At 50.6% G+C, this 13,795-nt stretch overlaps 8 protein-coding genes across 8 annotated transcripts; 3 read left to right on the top strand and 5 right to left on the bottom strand.

Annotated features, from left to right (window-relative positions):
* Positions 1 to 1,069: 1,069 nt before the first annotated feature.
* On the bottom strand, positions 1,070 to 2,536 carry AGABI2DRAFT_192594 (hypothetical protein). The gene is made up of 6 exons (XM_006460994.1): positions 2,174 to 2,536; positions 2,019 to 2,115; positions 1,777 to 1,965; positions 1,616 to 1,725; positions 1,476 to 1,567; positions 1,070 to 1,426 (listed from the first exon to the last, which is right to left on the bottom strand). Exons 1-6 carry the CDS (start codon positions 2,505 to 2,507, stop codon positions 1,208 to 1,210), a joined length of 1,041 nt encoding a protein of 346 aa, XP_006461057.1. The 5' UTR covers positions 2,508 to 2,536; the 3' UTR covers positions 1,070 to 1,207.
* A 13-nt stretch (positions 2,537 to 2,549) lies between these two features.
* AGABI2DRAFT_192593 (hypothetical protein) lies at positions 2,550 to 3,692 on the top strand. Its single transcript, XM_006460993.1, has 4 exons — positions 2,550 to 2,843; positions 2,897 to 2,907; positions 2,960 to 3,147; positions 3,198 to 3,692. The coding sequence occupies exons 1-4, from the start codon at positions 2,594 to 2,596 to the stop codon at positions 3,337 to 3,339; spliced, it is 591 nt and encodes a 196-aa protein (XP_006461056.1). The 5' UTR covers positions 2,550 to 2,593; the 3' UTR covers positions 3,340 to 3,692.
* Positions 3,650 to 4,880, bottom strand: AGABI2DRAFT_204490 (hypothetical protein). The gene is made up of 5 exons (XM_006460992.1): positions 4,849 to 4,880; positions 4,677 to 4,795; positions 4,493 to 4,625; positions 3,801 to 4,427; positions 3,650 to 3,691 (listed from the first exon to the last, which is right to left on the bottom strand). The coding sequence occupies exons 4-5, from the start codon at positions 4,280 to 4,282 to the stop codon at positions 3,667 to 3,669; spliced, it is 507 nt and encodes a 168-aa protein (XP_006461055.1). The 5' UTR covers positions 4,283 to 4,427; positions 4,493 to 4,625; positions 4,677 to 4,795; positions 4,849 to 4,880; the 3' UTR covers positions 3,650 to 3,666.
* Positions 4,881 to 4,981: 101 nt separating this feature from the next.
* On the top strand, positions 4,982 to 6,187 carry AGABI2DRAFT_192591 (hypothetical protein). The gene is made up of 4 exons (XM_006460991.1): positions 4,982 to 5,043; positions 5,220 to 5,358; positions 5,407 to 5,953; positions 6,008 to 6,187. The coding sequence occupies exons 2-4, from the start codon at positions 5,252 to 5,254 to the stop codon at positions 6,122 to 6,124; spliced, it is 771 nt and encodes a 256-aa protein (XP_006461054.1). The 5' UTR covers positions 4,982 to 5,043; positions 5,220 to 5,251; the 3' UTR covers positions 6,125 to 6,187.
* Positions 6,188 to 6,223: 36 nt separating this feature from the next.
* AGABI2DRAFT_117989 (hypothetical protein) lies at positions 6,224 to 7,366 on the top strand (the record flags this gene model as incomplete). Its single annotated transcript, XM_006460990.1, has 1 exon — positions 6,224 to 7,366. The coding sequence occupies one exon, from the start codon at positions 6,224 to 6,226 to the stop codon at positions 7,364 to 7,366; it is 1,143 nt and encodes a 380-aa protein (XP_006461053.1).
* AGABI2DRAFT_204483 (hypothetical protein) lies at positions 7,361 to 9,691 on the bottom strand (the record flags this gene model as incomplete). The annotated part of the gene is made up of 9 exons (XM_006460989.1): positions 7,361 to 7,705; positions 7,761 to 7,870; positions 7,920 to 8,007; positions 8,064 to 8,562; positions 8,611 to 8,758; positions 8,812 to 8,957; positions 9,006 to 9,360; positions 9,411 to 9,489; positions 9,540 to 9,691. 9 exons carry the CDS (start codon positions 9,689 to 9,691, stop codon positions 7,606 to 7,608), a joined length of 1,677 nt encoding a protein of 558 aa, XP_006461052.1. The 3' UTR covers positions 7,361 to 7,605.
* Positions 9,692 to 10,275: 584 nt separating this feature from the next.
* Positions 10,276 to 10,557, bottom strand: AGABI2DRAFT_192590 (hypothetical protein; the record flags this gene model as incomplete). Its single annotated transcript, XM_006460988.1, has 1 exon — positions 10,276 to 10,557. A coding segment is annotated over exon 1 (231 nt), but the record flags the coding sequence as incomplete, so codon positions are not given.
* Positions 10,558 to 11,170: 613 nt separating this feature from the next.
* AGABI2DRAFT_117987 (hypothetical protein) lies at positions 11,171 to 13,789 on the bottom strand (the record flags this gene model as incomplete). The annotated part of the gene is made up of 3 exons (XM_006460987.1): positions 11,171 to 12,961; positions 13,026 to 13,577; positions 13,625 to 13,789. The coding sequence occupies 3 exons, from the start codon at positions 13,787 to 13,789 to the stop codon at positions 11,171 to 11,173; spliced, it is 2,508 nt and encodes an 835-aa protein (XP_006461050.1).
* Positions 13,790 to 13,795: the final 6 nt, after the last annotated feature.

Here is a 13,795-nt window from a genome sequence, read left to right as displayed (position 1 = left end):
GGTGGATACTTATAATATCACTGAGGAGACGTCTATTCGTTAGGATTTGTGCGGCCGGCCTGTCAAATGTGACTGTTGAATAAGACGCATGGAGAAATGAAATCATAATACTTACCTGTTTATCACCTCCCCTGTCTGAACCTTCGCCACAACCACACAGCCATTCATGCCACCATCGGACTGAGTCTATTTCTTCGTCAGTGCCTTTTCCCTTCCGACGGCTGGCAATCGGCGAGTGGATAGGTTGGGGGGGAGAGGTTACATGAAGCGGCGGGGGTATTCTGTGCTCAGGAAGGTCAAGATATAGTGAAGGCTGGGATGAATAGTTTTCCTGTGCAGAGGATTCAATTGTACTCGCTCTATGGACTTGATGAATATCAGAAAATGGTGACGCAGAATCAAAGGTAGTCGAGTTGTTCGGAGTATCAAAAGGATTCTCGGTGACATCGTCATCATGATCACTGCTCGTCGAAACAGCCTGTTTTTTCGCGTTTGTAGCATTGTCTATGCCTGAGGCTTGCTGCTGTTGTAGTGAGGATAGCATAGAAGGTGAGGGGGTAGGTGAGGGTGAGGGCGTTGGCGTCGGGCTGGCGGGAATATCTCCCAAAGGGACTGAGTCGAGATTGTCAGTTGAACCCAGGGCTCTGTGTTTCCCTCCCACAGAAGGATTCCTCGTCCGATGTCCACTCTTCCAGAGAAGACTTGCGCGCCTAGTGACGTCGCCAAGTAAAGAGGAGGAAGCCGCAGTGGCTGTTGACGAGGTTGATTCCCGAGCAGCCCTTCGGCGTTGTTTTTCTGCGATCTCCCACTGGCGGAGTGTCTGCCGGTCGTTGAGTGGTTGGGTTGGTTAATGAAATGTGGAGATAACAAACCTCTTCGATACGGCGAGTTTCTGCCTCCTGGCTGCTCAAGGGTGGGTAGGAATTTGTCTCGGAGAGCTCTGGATCACTGCGAACATAGTCATCTTCGACTGGACTTTCGGTACGCGCGAGCCACGCCCTGGTCTGTGCAATGTCATCTTCTAGTGTAGGAGTAGTTGGAGACTGTGCAGATAATGAGTTCATGATGGTTGAAAAGGAAACAGCCGAGGTGGGAGCACTCCAAACTTAGTGCCTGGCGATGCACACACCCGCATAATTACTATAGTATAGAAGCGAAATGTCCAAAGTCCAAAATCTATAGTATATACTACTTGTACTGGTTGCAATCAAAATCGGTTCCCTTCGTGCGGCTTCCTTTCGTCAATGTCAGAACCGTCATCACGGGCCATGAAGTTTCGCAACCCGGATGCCTTTTGGGCAGTCGGTTGTATCATTGGTGCATCTTCCCGACTATACAACGTGCTCCGATTGCTCCTGTCGTTCATTGAAAGGACTGATACCCGGGCAGCCTCACGCACATTCTTGAGGTTTTGATGGAATGCATTCTAATCTGGGTGAGGGACATTGAGTTGGTGGAATGAGATTAACACGTACCTGTTCCTTCCAGTATTGCAAACGTTTCTCGCGGTCAGCGTCGCGTCGTTTGCGATGGAAAGCGAAAAGACCAATCAGAGTACCAAGCATGCCTGAAAATCGTCAATCATAGAGGTGGTACTCTTTGCAAGGTGACTGACCTCCAAATATACCCAAAGCAACGACGATGTAAACCCAGATTCCAAAGTGTTGGGGTTCTGCGGCGGGCGTTCCGCAAACGCCGCTGTCGAGGCAGTTCCAGGACTGGCACCTAAGGAATGTTCAGGCTTACGTGGACGAAAAAACCACTGAGCCCACGCACTCTTTATCTGCAGTGCAGGATTCGCCAAGAGCCTTCTCATTCAAACAAACTTTCTGGGCAGCATCGCAATAGAGTCCAGCAACACAGTTGCCTCTCGAAACAATGTGGATGAATTCGTCGTCAACCTCGTAGGCGATGAAGGCGTTGTTATCAACAACGCAGGGATTGTTCAAAGTGGCATTAGCCCACCTAGATATAGCTAGTTAGGGAGTAGCAATGGTTGGAGACGCTGAAGGCCTCACATGCAGACATTCTGAAGGCAAACGGAGCCATTGACATTGAGGCCCCTGCCACTCGTATCGGCAAGCTCTTTGAAGTTGGGAGGCGCTTCACATTGATCTAAAGGAGGAGTGTGGCGTTAGGCTGGATGTAAGACAGGATTAATTTGAAGGCGGACCATCACGGTTCATCTGGCAAGGACTGCCGACGGGAAGAAGAGCCTGACACTCTGAGCCCTCATCTGGACAAAACTGGCCGCGGTCACACTTATCAGGGATTGAGTCGGAGTCCTGGGCATAGCCAAAGGGAAAGTCGTCCCTCCTGCATTTTCTCGGCTCGCAGATGCCTTTATCCGAGCAGAAATTTGTTGTGACGCATTCGCTCCAGAACTGGTAGGTTCCTATCTGGAGGCGGTTATTGGCTTGGGTGCATGGCTGGCCTGGTTCTGTGAAGCCGGCGTAAGTGGATGAAAGAGCAGCTAGGAAAAGGAGTGTGGTGGAGAGGGGACGCATAGGGTATAAAGCAAGATGAAAGATGCAGCCAGGAAACCATCACCGCTTTCGGTCCATCTCCTTCCCACGCCCCCTTCGTACCCCAAATGCTGCACAGACTCTTCAACGCCCTCCTTTCTCTCTTCACCGGCCAGCAGCCCGACCACGAAGACCACCTTACCCTCCGCGCACGCGCAGCTGAGGAGGGAGATGCCATGGCAAGATGCTTCCAGGAGAGCCACCAGGCTTATGCGAGCGGTAACCGCGCCCTCGCTAAGGATCTTTCCAACAAGGGCAAGGAGCACCGAAATCGCATGGAAGACTTGAACAGGCAGGCCAGCGACCGGATCTTTACAGGTAAATTCGACAGCTTTTTATCGTCCTTCACCTTACCAACTCGGCCTATGTAGAAAATAACAAAGTCTGTGGTTGTTCACTTGCCCTTATCCCCTTTTACCTGAAGCCGTTGCCAGGACAGGGGGCCACATGAGATTGACTTGCACGGGCTCTATGTCAACGAAGCCATCACCCGCACAGACCTTGCCCTCGGACAAGCCCGTGCACGAGGCGAGACTGAGCTTCACCTGATTGTTGGCAAAGGTCTCCATTCCAAGAATGGCGTAGCTAAACTCAAGCCAGCGATCGAGGACTTGATGCGCAAGTAAGATGACCCATCTTTCTTTCTCCGTTATTTCTTCTCTAAATATCCAGGCACCAACTCTCTGCGCAACTTGATCCCAACAACGCGGGCGTTCTCATTGTTCATTTAGGATCTTCACATCGGCATGGTGTCGATGCTGACGAGATTACTCGCCGCATCGAAAAGGGCGACAATGGCTGTATCATTATGTAGTGGTCACACTCCTTACACATGGAGTCGCATATGTTACTATTTGAATGTATATACAAAGAAAAAAAAACCAAAACGACTTTAATTGCTCAAGAGACCGATCTCTCTACCTAACCACTCCACCCCTTTCATTTAAACAAAAACCATCTTACCTTGCCTAGTGCCTTTATATTTCCAGACCAACAAGAATAAAAGCCGGATCGACGAAAAAAGGTGGCTTCGTAACAACCGAGCCACCCACATACATCAAGGAATGCAGTAGCTCGCCCAGATTAGGAGCCGACCTTTCCAAAACAATGACGAGGGCACCGCAATCCAAGTTATCGGCTGCTAGATCCAGCAACGCAACGACGCTATAGATTAAGAAAGTAAGTATCGGATCGGAATCTGTGGTCCAGGTGACCACACATGATCCGTCCCACAAAAGGGTGAGCAATATGAAAATAGAAATGGAGACATACCTTTCACGGAGACTGACCGAAGCCGCATTCTTGCCGTCAATGTAAAGCGTCTTGGGTTTCCCGGGTAATTCAAGAACGACCCCTTCAAAGTCCGCGCCAAGAGCAGGTGCAGTCAAAGAAACACTTTTAGCGTGGGGTAACGCCTTTAATCCATCCTTAGGGAAGAGAGTCATGAGATATTCCAGTGCATCCTTGGACCGCACGCCACCCCCTGGCTTTTGTTTTTGATGAACTGCAGTAGGAATGGGCGAATTGAGTCCAATACTATCAATGCTGCCACTGCTGCTGTAGCTGCCATCATCCGGAGTAAGCGGAGGCGTAGAGTATCCAGGGCTAGAACTAGAACGAGCTGGAGTTGGAATGGGGCGTGACGACGTAACGATACTCGGACGAGGCCGATGGAATTGGCCATGGGTGTAGTCAATAGTGGTGATGGGTGCCGCGGTAGTCGGAGAGTAAGCTATACTTTTTGTGAATGTTTTCATGTTAGACACAGGCGAGGCTGGGATGGGAGACGAGGAAAGTGAGGAGGGAGAGGAGGGAGAGAGATACGGCGCCGGACTGCCTGTCACACAGTCCAACGACCCTCTGTCTGGAGGGCATTTCACTTTAGGGGCGTCAAAAGCGCCACTATTCAAATACGAAATATAGTCAGTCTTGGAGAATAGACAGAGGCTGTGGAAGAAAAGACGTACCCCAGGCCCTCCAGAGAACGTAGTTGAATAGTAATACATGTCGTCGTTGCCCTCTAAGTGGCAAACAGCGAGCACGTCAGGAACGGCAGTGTCGAAAGAAGAAGCCCCATCTCCAACGCTTTGACGAGCGTTGCTAAAAGAGAAAGTGTGAGTCATATTATAAGAGAGGTGATAGAAAACGTACGCGGGGCGAAGACTAGATTGCTGATTCGTAAAATTCGACATGGTACTTAACGACATATCCTGCCAACTTGGTAACTGGTGTAGGGGTCAGACGGTAAAGGTTGTGTCAAAGTGATTGCACTGAAAAGGGGATTAGCCAGCGGTGTCATGCGAAAGAAGAAAGTCGAGCATACAATGAGTTGCGACGCTGAGAGTAGTGAGAACGAAAGCAAGCCCTGGGCCGAGGGTCCATCACTGACTAACCAGTGTCCCACAGCCACGTGACAGTCCCACTTGCCGAGTCCCACGCTTTCCTATTAGCGGATACGAAATCAGCCAACAGAAGCGCAAGAGAGCTCAACGCCGCCCGTAACAGCGACCTCAAGACTGTGAGTACAAATTCTTGTTATCTGTGGCTTGACACAGTGTCTATCTCACTTGATGTGTGGTCTTGAGATGCACAAATGCCATTTCCAGGATGGATGCTGCTGGAAGCTTGTGGATGGAGAGGCTTGGCGAAACACTTTCTTCATCGATGAATAACGAGTGTTGAACTGACATCAAGGCGCTTCGACAGCTTACTACACATTCAAAAACATGGCAGACGCTCCCAGAGGACGTGGTGGATTTGGCCGAGGACGTGATCGCGGTAGGGGCCGCCGGGGACCCCGCCGTGGCGGTCGCAAAGAAGAGGACAAGGAATGGTATGTTATCCTGTATTCAAAAGATTTCTCTATCTTAGATCGCTGTAGGGTCCCCGTCACTAAACTCGGTCGTCTCGTGAAGGATGGAAAGATCAAATCAATGGAAGAGATCTACCTCTTCTCTCTCCCCGTCAAGGAATTCCAGATCGTCGACTTTTTCCTCCCCAAACTCAAGGACGAGGTGATGAAAATTATGCCCGTGCAGAAACAAACACAAGCTGGCCAGCGAACCCGTTTCAAAGCTTTCGTAGCGATCGGTGACTTTGATGGTCATGTCGGGCTCGGTGTCAAATGTGCAAAAGAAGTGGCGACGGCCATTCGTGGGGCCATCATCCTCGCCAAACTTTCTGTTATTCCTGTCCGCCGTGGCTACTGGGGAGCGGCACTCGGTGAGCCTCACACTGTCCCAACCAAAGTTAGTGGCAAAGTGGGGTCAGTCATGTGTCGTCTCCTGCCTGCGCCCCGTGGAACTGGCATCGTTGCCGCCCCTGCGTGTAAACGTCTGCTACAGCTTGCTGGTGTGCAAGATGTATACACACAAGCGCAGGGTTCCACAGCCACGATGGGTAACTTCTTAAAAGCCACTTTTGCTGCGGTGAGTTGTGGTCCCTGTGTTGTGGGAGAGCGGATGCTGACGATGGAGATACAGATCACAAAGACATATGCTTTCCTGACACCCGACTTGTGGCGAGAGATACCTCTATCGAGACTGCCGTTTGATGAGTTTAGTGCACACCTGGCGCTTAGTGCCACGAAAAAGTACTAGCATTGATGTAGTTTTGTATGTTTGACATATAAGGCGAAGCTATTTCCTGATATGGCAAGAGCGTGAAGATATCTGGGCTGCCTCTGCACTGCGAGCTCCATGGCCGCTCCTTTGCGCACAGCGTCCCCGCCCCCGCCGTCGCCGTCAGACTCGGCCGATGATTCGGCCGACGACCTCCACCTGCGCTTCCCCCAGCCACCCCCCATCGCCCCCGCCCTCAGGCGCATGCGCAGCGCCCCCTGGCACTTCCCCGACGCCCCGATGCCCGACCGACGCCACTCCGCCGCCCTCTGCTATCCTCCACCGCCCATCCCGCCCCGCCGTCTCGACAACCTGCCCCCGCCCACCCCAGCCCCATCCATTCCTCTCCCCCACCTCCCCCGCATCATCAGGAAAGTCACCAGTATGCGCTCCGAGATGAGACACCCCAACCCAGGTATCGAGCCCCGCAGGCCGGTCCCCAAAGTCAGATCCTTCAAAATCCTCTCGAGATCCATCGGTGTCCTTCCCGGCACAACGCAGCCCTCCGAGCATGAGGTCCGCAAACGCACCTGGTCATTGAGCAGACCTTCCAGATATCAAAAAACTAGTGATGCGCCCCAGGCCAGATCCTCGTATACCAACTGGAATGCCCACACAGGCGACCGTTTTGACATTGACCGGATACCCTCAGATTATGGGGGTTTTTCAATCCCTTATAACGGTGCATTTTCCCGACGGGCTGGTTGCAGCACAGAAGACCCGTTCAGCTTGGGTCTGGCACCTCCGTTCGTAGCCGGAGCCACGAGAGAAAGCGATTTGAATTCCTTCTACCCCTATTCCAGGACAAATTATTCGGAAGCCGAGTCTGTTCATAACATGAGCTCAAACAGTCCAACGCGGGATCGTCTACTCCAAAGATCATCACAACACTTTTATCGTCTTGATGGTGGTAACAGGCGCAAGAACGCCAGCTCAGGAGCAGTCCTCCACGGAGCCAAGTCGTTTATTAACATAACGCCGGAAAGAGGAAAGAGTGGAAGGAAAAAATCGAGAGTGGAAAATAGTGGTCCCAGTCACACCGATGGTAATCATGTGGGCTCGAGCATGAAAGAAAGAGGGCAGAAGGTGAAGAGGCTGCTTGCTCGTGCGAGTAGTGGTGTCGTTGATTGGGGACGCCAATTGACTGGCAAATCAGTAAAGACGATGACGACGAGCTCGACTTCAGGGAGTCTCGTTCCGCTAACTGGAAAGCATAGTTGATTCTTGCGTGTCGTTTCCTCCTTCTTGGACGCTGTTCCGAGCATTCTTCTTTCATGTATGCACCTTTTTTGAAGCAACAAAAGCGTGTATTATAACATATGTATTGTGTTTCTTTTGTGTATATTTGTTTCACTTTACGCCGTACATTTAAAACCGTGTCCCAAGCAATACAAGATAAAAGCACTCAATGGTAGTGAAGTGGAACATGTGCACGTATGGAAAAGCAGCTGCCCAGGCTGTCATCTGCTAGGCGGACTAGGTGGCTCGAATGGACTGATAGTAAGTGGCAGTTGGCTGCCATCCTTATACCGTTTGGAAACAAACGGTCGAGTCAATACTCTATTCGACAGACAGTTAGCGTTTGAGAAGAGTCATAGATGAAATTCTGGCCTACACGTTAACTCTATGGATCTTCTCGCTCGTAGGAATGAAAACGAAGGATGTGAGAAGAATGTACAAGAAGGTCTTGATTTCTATGAGGGAGAACCTCATCCCAATACATGACTATAAGACTGCATCAGCGTCCAGAAAGGTATGATGTTTGATTGCTCACCCTGGGTCCCGATGAGAAAGTGAGGGTGTTTGAGAAGATGCCAGGAATCTCCTGCACCTTATCAGGGAGAGTATCCCATCTATCGGGGCTAAATGCACGCTAGCTTAGAAACCTGCCATGACTGAGATAAAACGAAACACGAACTTGAAGTCCCATGCGTCTTCGCCCCACATCTCTTTATCGAGGTTAAAGCCTTCGACCGCGACGTGAACAAAGCTTCCTTTAGGTACTGTAACACTCCTCTTTCCAGAGATGACCTGACCGTCTCTCCCATGGACGGGATACATTGTCGGAACTTCATCATCCTTCGTTGCCACACGGATAGAGGAATGTACAGGTGGGATCAGCCTCAACGATTCCCTCACGACATTATGCAGGTACGGCAAATTCGAGAGATTGTCGTATAAAGAAAGTATTTCCTCTTCAGTCAGATCCGAAGCTCCAGTCGCGGGGGAGATGGATAAAAGTTCGTTTCGAAGGCGACTTTGAATATCCGGATGATTTGCGAGCAGATAGAACGTCCATGCCAGCGAAAGGGAAGACGTATCCGAGCCAGCAAACATAAAGGTATTGATATTATGCAGTATATCTTCATCCGAAATGCGATTTTCAGGTGCCAGTTCGTTTGAAGCGTTAGATTTCACTGCAGTAAAGTTTGAGTACATGCGTAGATCATGCGAGTGAAACTTACAAAGGAGGCTCAAGAGATCCTTCCCCTCGTAAGATTTCCCCTCGTTCAGAACTTCTTCCATCTTATGTCTCTTGTCTTTGACAAGCTGGCCAGCGACTCGATGAATGGTATCCTGGCATCTTTCCACCAGTCGTTGCCGTTCGTCAGGCTACACGACATCATAAGCAGGTTTCCTGGTCATAAAGCTACGCGATGGCTCACAAATAGCTTATTGAACCAAGGAAGATATATCGACAGCATTGTCCGCCATGGTTTACCTTGTGATACCGCGGCCTCGAACATCTCTTTGTAAGCCAGGAAAAGGTCGTTGGATTCATCATGAATGGCATTAAAACTATAGTCGAACCCTTTGCGGAGGTTTTTAAGCGCACCGTCAAGTAGAATAAAGTACATACCAGCAATTCCAATGACATCAAATGTCGCTCTGCTGACCCAATGGCAGACATCCAACGTTAGTGAAGACTCTTGGGATGATTGACACGCCTCGGCAGTCATTGACATCCATTTATCTTTCAATTGAGTTCCTTTCTTGAAGACCATGGGCACCATTTCGCGTAGATTTTGAATGGAGAAGGCTGGTGTAGCAACACGGCGTTGGCGCTTGTGCATCTGACCCTCAGCGGAAAGCATGCCACATCCTATCAAGCCCGTGATGAGTGTTCGAGACTGCCAGGGTTTCTCATAGATGGAAGGATTCTTAAGGACGTGCTGCAGAGAGAGGGGATCCAGCGTGAGCAGACGCTCATCCCACTAAAAATTGAGGTCAGAGACGGCGAAGTGGTAGACAATGCGTGACATACAGGACCGACCCCGCGTATGCGTATCGAACGTCCATACCGCCGGACATATATATGGTGAGCTTTCGAAGAGGATATTGGGCTGAGAGCGCTTGTAAGTGGGATGTCATAGATTGGAGGGCGGTTACGCACTCTAACAGTTTTCTCAGATTTCCCTTAAACAGGCCGCACGGAGGTCCTGCGATTTGTTGCAAAGGGTTGAATCTGGGCTCAATAAAAACATGATAAATAATCCATGCAGTCAGAGCGACGAGAACACCGGAAACGGCGAGAAGAAAAGACATCTGGGAGAAAAAAGCGGACGACCATGGCTTTATTGTTCTAGACAAAAGAGTTTTATTACTGCCGCGCGAAAGCCGCGTGCATCAAGTCTTTATGTACACAAAATCATCCGGCGGCAAGGGAAACTCATCCAGATCCACCGAAATGCTGCTCAGACTGCTCGGGCACGTCACCACAACCGACGGCAGCGTCGAGCCTCCAGATTTCCTGCAAGAATTTCCTCCAAACTCTCCGCCCCAGTTAATCAGGACGCCCCTCTTGATTTCAACACTTTGCGTCTGTGCGCGTGCAAGTTCGAAAGCCGTTTCTTCCGTGTGGAGATCATCTTCAACGTCCATGTCCTCTTGACTGTCGCCACCTCTCCTGAATGAGGTTTTCGACGAGCAACTCGTGGTACCGGCCGAGAATATGTTCGATCCAGTTGTTTCTTGCGTGGATTCTGATGCATCGGAGTCTTGCCTTGTCCTGTTCCTGATGTTCAGGCTGCTGCCAGTAGCGAGTGAATGGGCCATCGAGGAGTTGATTTCGGATCCCGACCCTGCCAATGCAATGCTAGTGGCCAGGCAAACGCTCGCCTCCTCTGCCTCCATTCGTGACCAGAATGCCGCCATGTTTAATATTCCACATTCATTTTCCACCAACACAACTGACTCTCGGGAAGAAATTGAAGGAGGAACATGGCGCGGCGGAATAGGTCCTTCAGATATTTCACTTTCGATAGACCCTTCAAGCTCGTCGCTTTTCTCGGATTCAGTATCCAGACGCATCCCATCTTGTGCTTGCCTACCCGTGCCCGGGCCTAGTGTTTTCGCGCGCATGTCTATAATCAAATCCTCCTGTGTAGTCAAACTCCACGTTCTTGCAGGCTGACGGACACAATTGGCCTTGGAAAAAACGCGTTTCAGAGCCGATTTAAAATTCTTCGATTTGAGCCAGCAGAGGACCAAGATCATACACAGAAGACTAGCAAAGACAAGAGGAACGGCGATAGCAATGATTTCTCCGGTTGGATGTGAATGTGATGAGTGGTGGTCGGACGATCCAGGGCCAGATCCGCTTGGCTCCAAAACGCTCGTTGGAGGGAGGGCTGCCGCATGTAATGATGGAGGTGGCGAGTAGGGAGTAAAGATATCCGTTGTAGTGTCAGTCTTTGTGTCTTCTCCAGTAATTTCCGGGGTGGTCACCGCTGGCTCAGGTGGGACTTCCTGCCGCTTTGATCGTTGATGAAATGGGTTAGATATCCGCCTTAGGTCCAGTCGCAGAGAGCGAATCACGGTGATAGACGTTGCTGGTGGCATTAGAGATTAGATGATGAGGCTGGCAGACTCAAGTTGCCTCTTAGGTTTTTTTGATGCTATATTTTAGCAGGCGGGAGGCTGACTTGGACAGGCAGATTACATCCTTAGCTATCCATAGCATGTTTGATCCCAAGCACGAGTTGCATACATGCGAGAACGATAAAAATACAGTATAAATGTCTTCTACAATTCTGACCGATCATCCCTCTTGGAAATGATCCGCTGGATATTCTCCAGATCTCCGTGTTGATCTTGATACTCCAGTGCTAGCTTCCGCATTTCTTCAGGTTCTAGCAACTCTCCATCTCCCTCGGACTCCGTGACGCTATCCGAACCACTTTTTTCCACTTTTTTGAGTAGATTGCGTAGCTTCGATTTCTGGCTCATCAGTATCTGGAACTTATCGAGATAAGGTAGGTAAGAAGAGTCATAATGATTCCGGAGAGCCGCACGATCATGCGCAGGAGGTGGCTTGTTGGTGTGCGTTACAGTGTTGTTATTAGTCGTAGGGTGCGGTACGGGCTCTCGTTTGGCTCCCTGGCGAATCTCCCCCTCGTCTTCGCTTGACGTATAGATATCTGACCCCCGCCGTCGTTTTGTGGACGCTTTCTGCTTCGAACTTACTGGTTGAGACGACGACGTAGAGGCCGCGGGCGAAGCCTTTGTCACAGGAGAGGCTATCTTGAACGCGGGCGCAGGGTCCTTCTTGATTTTAGGTAGGGACGTTAATGGTGAAGGTTCCTTTTTCAATTTCGCTGGAGGAACCAACGGGGAATCTGCCTTCTTCATTTTTGGTATCGAGGGCAAGGGAGAAGACTCTTTTTTAATATTTTTATGCCGCTCGATGAGCTCCACATCAAGTTTTTTGGACAAGTTGGGCTCTTCGGCTTTCCCTTCTCTGAGAAAAGGCGACTCCACCTTGCGTTTCTTCACTGGTGCACGCGATGCCTCAATGTCATCATCTTCCCTACGCGGTTTTCTCCGCTTCTGCTGCCGATAACTATCATCCGAATGTTCTCCCTCCTCCCGCTCCTGTAGTCGCTCAGTTTGGCGGGCCCGTTTCTTAATCCGCTCCCTGTCACTGTCCATATCAGCTTCGCGCCTTTTGGCCCTCTCGTCCTCTCGCAGTCTCTCGAGGTCTCTTTTGTCCCTCTCTCGTTCTCTCTCCCTTTCATTGATCAGTTCTCTCCTCTCCCTCTCCCTGTCCTCTCTGGCTCTATCTTTGACCTTGATAGCCTTCTCCCGCTCCCTCCCTACATCAGACCGCTCCGAGTCGGACACGACGACATCATCTCTCCGTAGTTTTGTAATTTTATGACTCGGCATTCCGGCAGACCTTCGTTCAGCAGTTTGTGTAGACCCAGATGACTTCTTCTGTGTGCCGTTTGAAGGCTCTACCTGGACGGCCTTCCCGTTGATGATTGGACTGCGTCCATTCGCAGATTCCAGCGATGGGGTTGGGGTTGACTGTTTAGCTTTTTGGAAACCTGAGCCAGGTCTACGAGGTGCAGGTGGTTTAAAGGGCGACGATCTCCCGTCGTCGTCGTCTCGGGTACTGTGATTTGCCGGGATTTTAGCATTTGATGCTTCTCGGCTCTCATTCTTCATCATGATTTCTCCACTATCCTTTACTTTCGGTTTCTTATCTTTCGCCGCGCCAGATGTAATGCCACGCTTTGGTTCGGGAAGCTGTCCGGATTTAGATGAACTTGCTGCATTGGGAGGCTGCTTGCGACTGGTGCTGGAAGAAGAGGTGCCATTAGGATTTCGAAATTGGACGTGACTCCAAGCAGGGTCAGACTCAGGTATCTTGAGATCACGAAGAGCATATTTAGCAGATCTAGCCAGGCTTATGCGTTCAGTTTCAGAGAGTCCTGGAATTTCATACGGGCGGACTTCGAGCCAAGACTCAGTCTTGAGGCGGTAAGTTTTCGGTGACTTGGAGTTGGTAGGTAAGGGTTTCAGTTCAGCGATCTACAAGTCATCGGGACAGAGTGAGTGCATGTTTGAATAGTGCAACGGTAATACTAGAACATACCTCGTCTAGCAACCTGAGGATATCTTGCCTGGCTGAGGTGCTGCAGTTGTTTCCCCCAACTAGCTTGACGATTTGTTCCGAGGTCCGCTCAGAAGTGCAGATACAAGGGATCATGCGGTTGCGGAGAGCCTGAAGGGCCTCCTTGCTTCTTTGTGGTGGCTGGGGTGCCGGAGTAGTGTTCATGGAGGTAACGTTGTTTGTAGTGGTGAGTGAGCGACGAGGTTGATCGGCCGGGCGCAGGCGTTTTCTGAACATTGTGGAATTAGCTCCCTCTTTTTTCTTGCCATTCGGCGGAGGGAGGTCGGTTGGTGTCTTGACGAATATTGTAGTGCGACCGGCGCGTTGATTCTGGGCATCTAGGTTGCTGTTCCTGACTTTGTCGGAGATTCGGTCATCTAGTTGTCGTTCAACAACGAATCTGCCGGTGACGTTTGCATAGAGCTTGAGTGGTGCATTGGGCTTTGCCTGTGAGGAGGTACGAAGGTAGATTTCGTGGGGAGTAGTCTCTGCGACAGGGTTCACAGGAAAAAACGTATCGCCAATTGTTATACCCTAAGAGCCAGTGAGAACGTGAGCGATCGGTAGACGCGAAAGCGTACTGGACTCTCTGAGAAGTCAAAGTGAAGTTGAGGCGAGGACTCCAGTAGGTCGAGGGTCTTGTCCGACATGCGGATGAGCATGGCCTGCTTGGGCCTGGATTGAGAGGTCTCCCCGGGCTTTGAGAAGCCCATGAGGCCGAGCGTTGTGTCGGTGGGGAGGGGCATGGTCGG

Source organism: Agaricus bisporus (genome assembly GCF_000300575.1).
Source record: "Agaricus bisporus var. bisporus H97 unplaced genomic scaffold AGABI2scaffold_5, whole genome shotgun sequence".
NCBI lineage: Eukaryota > Fungi > Basidiomycota > Agaricomycetes > Agaricales > Agaricaceae > Agaricus > Agaricus bisporus.
The sequence above is the reverse complement of the archived record's forward strand: the minus strand, read 5'-3'. Positions and strand labels throughout refer to the sequence as shown.